The sequence below is a fragment of the Eucyclogobius newberryi genome, unplaced genomic scaffold, assembly GCF_026437365.1.
Source record: "Eucyclogobius newberryi isolate DKJ021-1_F unplaced genomic scaffold, fEucNew1.0.hap1 SCAF_2, whole genome shotgun sequence".
In the NCBI taxonomy this organism is placed as follows: domain Eukaryota; kingdom Metazoa; phylum Chordata; class Actinopteri; order Gobiiformes; family Gobiidae; genus Eucyclogobius; species Eucyclogobius newberryi.
Window position 1 is genome coordinate 20,566,554 of NW_027315834.1, and position 11,072 is coordinate 20,577,625.

An 11,072-nucleotide genomic window follows, 5' to 3' on the forward strand; every position below is an offset into this window, starting at 1 on the left:
GATCTGTGGATATCATGAGCTGTTGCGCTAATGCGCAAACCAAACACACCTAACGCACTAAACACACTAAACCTGTTCACTTCATTACGATAGACACAAGTGCACTGCTGGAAAGAGCTGCTCTACTGATTTGTACTCAGGTAAAAGTACTGTTAAACAGTTAATTACTTACACACAATAAATAACTTACGGCACTTTTTACGGTCTCAGTATAATTTGAGATTATTGCATATTGCACCGCATACTCCTGGGGTTTGGGCTGATTAGAGCAGGCATGTGTTTTGTGTTTGTAGGTTTAGAAAGGAGCAGCGAAATAGGAGCTACTCAGCACAGTGATTTTCAATGTAACTAGTTACTATTACATGGCTAAAATTACACTCGATCATAAGTACACGTTTAGAATTTTACTCCAAAAAGTACAAATACTCAACAAATCTAGGGTACGATTATTACCTCAGATTACAGTAACGTGATATAAATATTTGATAAATAATCCAGCCAACAGAACATGTAAAAGGGTGACAAAAAGTTAAAATGGAGGTAACATTGACAGCTACGCTCAAATGTAGGTTTCTTTCCATGTTTAGGCTTTAACATAATGTTAGACAAAAATAGGAAACACTGCCTGTGTAAAAGAGATAGGAAGCAGTTCTGAGCGCATGAAAACTCATATATACAGTCCTTATAAAATGTAAACACTGAAGAAATGGATTGTCTCACAGGGGATGAAAACTCAGCCCTGTGCAGTGGCTTTCTGCTGGCATCATTAGGTCTTATGTGTTTGTATTAAGTCCAGAAAGTCCTCCAGTAATGGCCCAGAAAAGCACAAGATCTAAATGTTTGTTTTGTTTTGGAAACATAAAATAGGATTTATTTTCTTTCCTGAAAAAGATATACGAAATGGATACTTAAAAATATAATATAAAGGCTATCTAAATAAACACATAGGGATATTTCCAGTATTAATCCTTCTTCATCAAGTTTAATGTAAATCTGCTTTTGTCAATCATCCTGGTGCAATATTTTCTGTCCATATAACAGCTGTAAATAAGAGTTGTTGTTGTTGTTATTTTAATAAGAGTATGAGAGTTTTTTTTTTTATAAGAGTTTTTCCACAAGAGTGTTTTTTATAAGTTCTGTTGTATCTGTTTTTTATTATTATACTTCTATACCTACTCTGTGTTGCAACCCCAGAATTTTCCCATTTTGGGACAAATAAAGGCTTATTTTGTCTTATCTTTTCAAATAGGATGTCACTATTTGAAGAGTGGAACAAAACAATCTCAAGATTTGTATGGCAAGGCAAAAAACCTGTATCTGATTGAAAACTCTACAACTATTAGAAGAAAAGGGTGGGTGAGTGGCTCAAATCAAAGTGTTGCTGTAATGGTGTGACCCAGAGTATGAAGCTCAATATAAAAATATTGAGCTTGATGTCATGTAGGAGGTCACTGTACAGGCCTTACTGGCAGATTACAAACGGTTGAGTAATTGGATGAAATAGTGCTTATGAGCCGGAAGGAGCTAATAAAAACATAAAATGTACTACTAATCTTAACAAAAATTCCACTTGGTACATCAAAAGTAAATGGGAAAAGGAAGGAAATTGTGTCATTACTAATGAAGAATGGGAACATAAGCAAGGGTGGTTAGTTAATAAGTAAATATACCTATATCGTACTTAAGTACGGTTTTTGAGGGTCTGTACTTAACTTGAATTTTAGCTGAGCACTTATTACATTGATTCTACTACATTTGAAATATAAATATAGGCTAATACTTTCTACTCCACCACATTTCTCAAAAAAAAAAAAAACACTCCTAGTACTTTTGTGCAGGTGTTTCACTCGTCTTATGTCACATTAAAGCGCCATCTGAAGCTCACATTTTTACAGATGTTACAGTCTAACAACACCGAAGGTTTTCCTCTCCATATGTTGAGGCTGCTCTGATTTGAACCTCACACACCTACAACTATCAGAAATGCAAACACACATCACACCTTCAAAATACAGTTAAAACATTCCAAACCAGATCTGTGAACACTAATTACACCTGCGCTCACTGGTGGCCCCCTGCCCTGTATTTGTGTGTCTGTGTGTGATTCTAAATGTGTGCGCATATTTGCCTCTAGATGTGTGCGTATATTTGCTTCTAGATGTGTGTGTATATTTGCTCTCTTGTGTGTCCGTTAGTCTGTCACTGGATGATTGATGTGTCTGTGCCCTTGTATGTATCATAAGTTCTAGGATGTATGTATTATAATTATAGGCTATTCCTATAAGTTATTTGTTCTTTTCTTCTGTATCTATCTCTGTATCTACCTGCGTTGCATCAATGGAATTTCCCCATGTGGGACAATAAAGGAATATCTTATCTTATCTTATCTTATTATCTCTAACCAATGTAAGCTTTATTCTATACCTTTTTAGTCTCAGTTTTTATCCTGACAATAACAGAGTCACAGCTGTACTTTGACCTCCTCTGCATATAACCTCATGTTTGGAAAGAATTCAGTTGGAAAAAGGTATCTGTGTCTTATTCTGTTGTCCATGTTTTGTTGTCCTTTCATAGGTAACCTTGTAGGTAACTTTACAAATGGCTCAGGCTGGGCTTTATATGATCATAAAATGGGATTTGTGATCTCAGTCCTGTGACAATATACCACGTAAAAAGGGCTTTTAAGCGGACTCCACCTGCCCACTCACCCTATGGGTCAGCCGTTGACTGACGGGTGCATTCAACCAACTGCAACACAGTGTCAACATTCAGAAGTAGAAAAAGATGACGTGTTGTTGTTGTTGTTGTTGTTGTTGTGTTACATTTATTGACCGTTGGCAGAGAAAGGTGCATTTACCGCCACCTGCTGTAGTTGTATGTCTTCAAAGTATGTGTTTTACGCTATACCATATAAAAAAAAGCATAATAATAAAGAGAGAGAGAGTGAAAAAGAGAGAGAATGAGAGAAAGAGGGGAAAAAAGGGAGACCAAGATGACGTGGTACCACTTCAAAGCAACACAAACAAAGATAGGCTTCAGTGACGCAAATGACTGTGATGTTGCGGCAGACGCACTCCTCTCCGCACGGTGGTAGTAAAGCGCGCACACCTCTGTCTGCTCGCCACCGGTAACGCCAAGAAGAACAAACTCAGAGAAGTGAAGAAGGAACAGGAAGACCAAGAAGAAGGAAAACTAGTATCTATAATGGCAACTACAAGGCGACTTGGCAAGGTAAATCGTCTCAAACCATCACCAAAAGCTCGAGCCGTGTTTTTTTGTTCAATCCGCAATCAGTCTTGGGAGTTTAAAGTGCTCCATTGTTCACGCGCTCGAAACCAAAAGCATGATGATGACACAGCGACAGAACTAACCAAGCGCTTTTTTTTCCCTTCAAAAAATAAACCACAGTTATGCCCTTACTGTAAACCGCATGTAAAACGACACATTTCGCGCGGCGTTGAATGAAACGGTAGTTGTGTTTGACCGTAAACGACACACGGTTTTACGCACAGTCACTGCAGCAGCTGTACCAAACATGGAGCCGTTGACGTCAGAGGCTCGGATGATCCTTCATTATTGGGTGTTTTTATGTGCGCGCATGTCAGTAACTGTGTGTTTTCCTCATCCGAAACGGGGGGGAAAAGGTTTAGTTTTTCAAATCAAACAATGATGGACAGCACCCATCAGTTTTAATTTTGAACTGCTGTCTAAAGAGAGTAAAGGTACCGGTATGTGTGATGTGTAGCGTTGTGAGATCTGAGTTGTATTGTTTGAGGACTACTTTATCTACTTAACAAATCTGTTTTTGTTTCTCTATAGGAACTTGAAGACATTCGCAATTCAGGAATACAAAATTTCCGTAACCTAATTGTGGACGAATCTAATATTTTGAACTGGCAAGGCCTTATCGTTTCTGTAAGTATAGAACTAGAGTTGTGTGTTTTGTTCTTTAAATATATGCATTTTTTGACACATTTTCTCCTAAATCAGGATTGTCCTCCCTATGACAAAGGAGCTTTTCGAATTGAGATCATCTTTCCTGCAGAGTATCCTTTCAAACCGCCAAAAATCACATTCAAGACAAAAATTTACCACCCAAACATTGATGACAAGGGCCAAGTCTGCCTTCCCATCATAAGTCCTGAGAACTGGAAGCCTGCTACTAGAACCTTTCAAGGTATGAAAGCAGTCTAGTTTGTCTATATATATATATATATATATATATATATATATATATATATATATATATATATATATATATATATATATATATATATATATATATATATATATATATATATATATATATATATATATATATATATATATATATATATATATATATATATATATATATATTATAAAAACATGGAATACAAGGATACATCATTATCGGAGAACCTTTCCCAGCTTTAATGAAACTATTCTGTAATAAATTATGAATCAAACCTGAAATATTTTAGAATGAAAAATACAGACCTGCACTAAAACATTCACTGTCACTAATTAAAAAAAGGATCTACTCCAGTTGCTTTCTGCAGAAGGTATGGTTCACAAATAGTTTTCTGATCACCAGAAGGTCCTCATTGTTCAAAGGTGTCAGTCTTGGAATGGCTAGAATTCCCAAGGCTTTAAACATCCACAGTAAATTCGGTCATCACCAAGTAGTGTAAAAATATAGCTCTATGACTGCTGTTACCAGGATCTGGACATTCCTCCAATGTGGATGGAGGGTGCCAAATGGCCAACAGCAAGTTGCTGGAATTTAAAAAATAAATTGTAATTGGTCACAGTGTGACATAAATAGTATAGAACCATTTTGACTTTGAGGTAGTCCTGTCTGTATGACAAAAAACATCCAAGCAAATCTAAATTTCGGAGGGGAAAAAAAGACCTCAAGCCGTGGTGTCCAAACGTAAAGGCAGTTCTTTTTACTGGAGTTTGTGTAATCCTTCAGGTTGGTGCCATCATAAAAGAAAATTAAATTGTCAACTGGATAAAAGAGTACTTTAGAGTAGTTCAATAAACTTGACTAACAACATATTCTTTACTGTAAACAACTAGGGCGTGTTAGTTTCAGTGTAATTGGCTCCACCCTTAAGACAGATATAAGGCTTACCAGATCCTGGTCAAAGGAACGGAAGAATCTACTTCGATGAGTAGCAAAACATTCACTCTTAAAGAACTTTGTCCAGTTGACATAATTCAATAATCCTTTTTACAGCAAATGCATGTATTTCTACCCCTATAACATCAATAACCTCACGTTGCATCGTGGTACAGACCTAAAGCTATTGTTCCAAGACTAAATAGAGGAACATTAAATCTTTAAAAATGCATGTATGAGAATGACACTGTGTTGACCACCAGTCTGTGGCGTCAAATGTTTTGATATGAAGTCCTTGATGAAAAGGTTTGGACTTCCCTGCTCTATAGCTTGTTAGAAAGCTGTGCGTGAAAACAGGTTTTATCCTTCACCACCACAATCAAACCTCTGAAATGTATTAAAATCAAATATTAAGTGATCTGAAGATTCTGTGCACAGGAAGTGTCCACAGTCTGAATGCTTCTGCTATGAAGAAGTTCTGTGCTGGGCTCCAAGCCTCTGTTAATTTACAGATTTGAGTACCCATTCTTCACCCATTTTCTCTTTTGCCCAGTTCAAATTTCAGGACAAATAAATCAAATCCAAAGTTGCTTTATCAAAGTTTCAGTTGGAGCTTGCTTTTTTTTTCCTTCAAAATATTTCAGTTGCAAATACCTTTATGATACCGGCTCCTTGCATTGTTTAATGTATTCAAACTTTGCATGGTTGAAGGAATAAATAATTTTGTGTCTTGTCTCCTGTAGTGATTCACTCGCTCGTTGCTCTGGTGAACTCCCCAGAGCCCGAGCACCCTCTGAGGTCTGACCTGGCAGAAGAATACACAAAAGATCGGGCAAAGTTTATGAAGAATGCTGAAGAATTCACAAAAAAATACAGTGAAAAGCGACCCGTGGACTGAGAAGACGGCAGTGACACAGCAGTTTCTTCGTGTACCCACATACAGGGAGTTTCTACTGTCCATTTGGCACATGCCAAACTGAATACATTGACTGTATAGGCAAGTTATTGCCACCAGGGGTTGGTTGTTCTTAAACTTTCCAAAAAATAATTTGTAATAGAAGAAAAGCAAATGATAAGAATTGTTTTTGTTTTTTCTTCTTACATACTATTTTGATTGTAGAAAAAGATTTAGTTGTAGTCATCTGGACTCTGTTTTTAGAGTCCAGATGACTACAACTGAATCTTTTTCTACAATGGAACACTCCTGGACGAACGAGGGATTACACGACCTACTATTTTGATCTTCAAATGAAAGCAAATGGGTTATAATTGTGGGTTCAATATTTACTATAGAATTTCATAGTATTTCTGTCTTTTTGCCTCTGCGCACAACATGTTCCTTTAATGCAATGTTCTGCGATATATTTCTGCCTACGTTTTATTGTAAGGAAAAGTCAAATTTATAAAATACTGTAAAAAAATATTTATTTTGTCATGTTTGAATTTGAAATAGGAGTTGGTAGTTTTGTACTACTGTCTATCTGTATGACATTGTACATAACTATTCTAATAAGCATCACAGACAATCTTTCATTTATGTTTATTTTAATTAGGGTTACAGTGAAGACCTTGAAGTGATGGTGCTAAATAGTTTTCTTGTTGGGGAAATGGTCTCTGTAACAAAAAAGAAGGGCACCTTTGGAGAACCTTTATGGCCCAGAGTGCACATGTCTTGAGGGATTGTAAGGTTACTTTTTAAACTGAGCAACTGGAGCAGGGACTTTTATGTCCTGTCCCTTCTCCAGTTTCTTTTCACAGTCAATCAGGTAGTTGACTCCATCAACCAACAACTGGACCAGCTCCACCTGGTCACAAAGAACCAATTTCAGAGTCAATTTAAATTACAAACTTAACATCAACCTGACACTAATCAATAGTTCACCTCGGATTTTCCCAGGCGATCATTGTTGGAAATGTCAAACGTGTCTCCTGTGGCAGCTGTGTCTACACCTCCAGTGCCTCTTTTCTGCAGCCTCAAGTTGTTGAGCAGTTTGGAGAATCTTGGGTCCTGCATTGGATTTTCAGATGAAATAACACTGATCATTACATTTCAGTACATTATCAAAATATGTGTTACCTGGCTTAGTTTTGGCAGCCGAACATGAACTCCCGCTCTAAGACCAGTGCCCAAATTGGAGGGGCATGTTAGGATGTATCCGAGATGCTCATTCCACATGAATTCCCAGCCCCTCTCTTGGATCAGATGCTCCACCTTTGGGGATTAACACACGGTGTTAAGGTGGTCACTTATGCCCACGAGGCATTGACTTAGCACTTAGTTATTTATTTTCTGTGTTTGATCTTTAGACGTAAAACTTAGATTTTCCTTTTCTATTTTCCTAATTCTATATAACTTTTGTATGGTTATGAAATACAGTGCCCCAAAAGTAACATTTTACATATCACTTTAATCAGGTTGTGTTTGGTTAATTGGGTAGAAAAATTAGACTAGTGGAATGAGGGTGCACAATAGTGTCATCTATTAATGCAAAACACCTTGAGTAAGATAAAGGTGTACTTTCTTAAGCCACTGTATAATATTTAATGTTTCTGTCCTATTACCTGTTTCAGTCCTCTACAGAACCTCTCAAACACCCGCTTCATGTTGCCACCCTTCTCCATGGAGATGACTCTGGTGTGGTCTTCCTCATTGATCCAGATTAGGAAGGTCTTCTCATTGTTGTGCCTGAGGAGAACAGTGAGAGCTGCTAAATCTGTAGCTCTTGAGGTGAAACACGAGTCATTATTGAGCATGGCTATCCAAATCTACTGTAACATGTGTAATATCATGCGGCACATCTTTAATGAGTCAAAACTACTTTGAAAGATAGTCACACTGAAAACTACATGCGGCAGAGCATGCCCACCCTACCAGATGCCCCTGCCGTCTGGCCAGTCTCTGGCCATAAAGGCACATGTCAATAATGGAGACACAGGCTTGTCAAACAGGAAATGGTCCTGGGATCAATAGACAGGGTAGAGACAGGGTGAGAAAGGACGAGAAAGGACAAGTGACAGAAGGATTGATTGTAGGATTGTATCACCACCAAAATTATACATGTTCTCTGTTTCTGTATTGGTACATTCAAGGGGGAGTAGAGTTGACATGTTTTGGCCTTACCAGATCCCCCTGGCATCAGGCCAGTCACGAGCCATGAAGGCCGAGGTTAGCAATGGAGACACAGGTTTGTCAAAAAGAAAGTGATCCTGGCAGCATGAATGTATTGGAGGAGAAAATATGAAATTTAAATGTAGTAGCAGTTCCTTGAGTCAGGCATTTTACATCTAATGTATTATTCATATAGAACTTCATTAAAACAGTGATAATAGTTGTGAGGCAACATATTTATGGACTATTTCTTTGATTACATCTGTATTTGTGAGTATGATTTGTTCAAACATACATCTATCAGTTGTTGCTGCTCCTGTTCTGTCATGTCACCCAGGCTGTAGTAACGTCCTGCTAGGTCATCCTTCAAACCAGCCAGGGCTGTCACCGTCACCCGCTCCACTTCACGGCGCTCAGCCCTGGAGCAAGCTGGAGGGAGGCTCAGACCACGGATACTGCGGCCCGTACGCACACGAGATGACAGCACGTAGTTCTCATCAAACATGCCATTGGTTATCTGGGCAGAGGACACTACATTGAGCACTACATTTGAGAGGGTGATTTAAAATGTTGACAAAGCACCTTGGATGCATCCAGGTCAGTTGGGTGTATCATGGTTCTTGGATCATAGCCGTTATGTCTGTCGATGATGACAGGAGTGAAGAGGTCAGAGAACACCTAGAGAGAAGGGTCAAACAATAATGTTGAGAGGCTTGTAACATGCACTACAGAAAATGTAGTAAGAAGATGTCAGACCTCATAGCTTTCCTCATCACCAGCAACACAGCCCACGGTCTTAATAAATGGGTGGCCGGGGTTGTCCACTCCAGTCTGAATGCTCTGGTCCAGGGTCCAGTTGTTTGGAGTGACCTTGTCCCTCAGTTTGGCATAAATAGCTGGAGTCAGGGCGGCAGCCATGCAGTTGTTGTGTTTCCTCAGGTCTGGGAAGTCAGAGCTACACCAAGGGCCACATGTAGAAGTCATTCTCAGTTTATGAATACAAGTCAGAATATCTTTATTTGCAGTTGTAACATCCTTTATACATTTGAATTACACAAAATAACTATTGCGCCAATGTTATTTGTGACTGGAAAACAATTAATTGGCTGGACACCTGGTGTTAGTCATATCTCTTAAGCTAACAGCACTATGCAGAGGAGACGGAAATCTGACATTGAGAGTGAGTCAAAGGCAACACTATGAAACTTGAGAATGTCAGGGAGACTGCTGCTGCTCTGACACTTGTTCATTTTATTTGGAGATGGATTTAAACATCTTTAAAAATGTTATTACTTTCCTAGTGTTGATGGTGTGATTGGTCTTTTGTCAGCCACAAGTTTTGAATAAGACTTCTTTTATTAAGCATCTGATGTGCATTTGTAGTTTGAATCATACCTGGGAGGATACAGCTTTGTCTTTGTCTCAGCGGTCAGAGAGCCACCTTCACTTAACAGTAAGCCGGTGGCCATAGTTCCAGCACCAAGGCCAGCCAACAGGACGGCCTTGTTACGGCCTGAAATCAGGCGTGTGAAAGAGCTCGCCATCCTTTGTCTTTTTGGTCAAAGAGCTGGAGAACAAGGGTTGAAGAATGAATGACATCGATGTAACACGTACAACCGGTGGGCAGATTTGTACTGGTCTGGAGCAGTAACAAGCTTAGAAGGGGAATGGTGGGGGTAGATCCTCTTTAGCCTCATTATCACCCAACATGCAAAATGGCCCAGTGCATTTCTACAGTAAAACATTCTCAGTCACAATTTTCATTTTGAAAACATGTTGTCTTCACCAATAGCGCTGTTGTATGCATGAAAATGTTTTCCCAAAAAGTGCAATTTAGTGGATGGAATAAATATTACATTACAGTTTTAATTTCATTTTTTACGTTAAAGAGACATAATCTCTGGGTTGTCCTTACAAAAGGCACGTTATATCTTTGCCTTTTGAGAAGGCACCAAGGACATGATTATTACAGTTAATCCCAGTTTGAACAAGTCCTTGCTGAGCCCTTTCAAGGGTTTCCTCATGAAGACATTTTGTTGTCATACATTTTTTACCAATTACACTTTTTTTAGGTGGTTATGCTAATATACACCAAAGAACTTCAGCTGTTGGTGAGTTATATTTATAGATCACTGTGGGGCTCCATGTTTCTATGGAGTAGTGCCAAGCCGTCTCTGGCTCACAGCTCAGTCACACACTGGACCTGTTACAGGACCAGACTCTTGTGACAGAAAGGAAAGGTTCAGAGCAGCAGGGATTCATTGTCAGTCCTGATTATATTTTTCACATTTTAGGATAAACACAAACTCCAGTGCATAAAATGGGTACATTTTCATGATTCTTCTCATCAAACTGGGATGTGACAAGGATGAGACCTTTCACCCTCCACAACTCACAGGACAGACAAGTCTATTTTCAACAACAACACACTCCAAAACTCAATAATAGACTGACCAGATGATACTGTGCAATTTGAGTTGTATGTAGAAGAATTAGAAATGAAGAAAATTAAGGTACAGTACCTGTAGAGTGCTGCTCGGCCTGCAGCAGGAGGTCTCCAGTTAAAGAGCTTTTCAGCTACCCATAAGGGCTCCACCCCTTACAGGGGATTAGTTACTTGAAGCCAATCCCTGATAACCGTACAGGAAGGTCTGACCTTGACCTTTTGTAGCCATTACGTCCTCAACCCCCCAGAACTGCCCCATTTGATCCTTTACCTTTTAAGAAATAAGTCTTTTTTATTTTAGGTTTTATTATCAACTGTACAAGGAAATGGCAATATTAATTATAATTAATAAATAACAGTGAAACAGTCAGAAAGCAACATTTATAATGAAATCAAGAGTTACATATCTA

General features: G+C 38.6%; 2 protein-coding genes across 3 annotated transcripts; one reads left to right on the forward strand and one right to left on the reverse strand.

Moving 5' to 3' along the window:
• The first annotated feature begins 3,122 nt into the window (after positions 1–3,122).
• ube2l3a (ubiquitin-conjugating enzyme E2L 3a) lies at positions 3,123–6,210 on the forward strand. Its single transcript, XM_072454291.1, has 4 exons — positions 3,123–3,231; positions 3,820–3,915; positions 3,991–4,177; positions 5,851–6,210. Exons 1-4 carry the CDS (start codon positions 3,205–3,207, stop codon positions 6,003–6,005), a joined length of 465 nt encoding a protein of 154 aa, XP_072310392.1. The 5' UTR covers positions 3,123–3,204; the 3' UTR covers positions 6,006–6,210.
• A 124-nt stretch (positions 6,211–6,334) lies between these two features.
• Positions 6,335–10,820, reverse strand: ckmt2a (creatine kinase, mitochondrial 2a (sarcomeric)). 2 transcript variants are annotated; one of them, XM_072454289.1, is made up of 10 exons: positions 10,739–10,820; positions 9,612–9,783; positions 8,973–9,171; positions 8,799–8,894; positions 8,512–8,733; positions 8,229–8,314; positions 7,670–7,793; positions 7,185–7,319; positions 6,990–7,115; positions 6,335–6,912 (listed from the first exon to the last, which is right to left on the reverse strand). In XM_072454289.1, the coding sequence occupies exons 2-10, from the start codon at positions 9,758–9,760 to the stop codon at positions 6,796–6,798; spliced, it is 1,254 nt and encodes a 417-aa protein (XP_072310390.1). In that variant the 5' UTR covers positions 9,761–9,783; positions 10,739–10,820; the 3' UTR covers positions 6,335–6,795. The 2 variants fall into 2 exon arrangements, with proteins under 2 accessions (XP_072310390.1, XP_072310389.1); XM_072454288.1 differs by lacking the exon at positions 8,229–8,314 and adding an exon at positions 7,980–8,065 and having other exon boundaries at positions 10,739–10,816.
• Positions 10,821–11,072: the final 252 nt, after the last annotated feature.

Excerpts from the sequence above, each read along its gene's own strand:
- ckmt2a (XM_072454289.1), bottom strand. The coding sequence starts at position 9,760 with ATGGCGAGCTCTTTCACACGCCTGATTTCAGGCCGTAACAAGGCCGTC. Across the intron at positions 8,734-8,798 it reads CTGACCTGGATGCATCCAAG|ATAACCAATGGCATGTTTGA; the intron begins GTGCTTTGTCAA and ends TCCTCTGCCCAG. Across the intron at positions 8,315-8,511 it reads AGCAGCAACAACTGATAGAT|GATCACTTTCTTTTTGACAA; the intron begins GTATGTTTGAAC and ends TCATGCTGCCAG.
- ube2l3a (XM_072454291.1), top strand. The coding sequence starts at position 3,205 with ATGGCAACTACAAGGCGACTTGGCAAG. Across the intron at positions 3,232-3,819 it reads CTACAAGGCGACTTGGCAAG|GAACTTGAAGACATTCGCAA; the intron begins GTAAATCGTCTC and ends GTTTCTCTATAG. Across the intron at positions 3,916-3,990 it reads GGCAAGGCCTTATCGTTTCT|GATTGTCCTCCCTATGACAA; the intron begins GTAAGTATAGAA and ends CTCCTAAATCAG.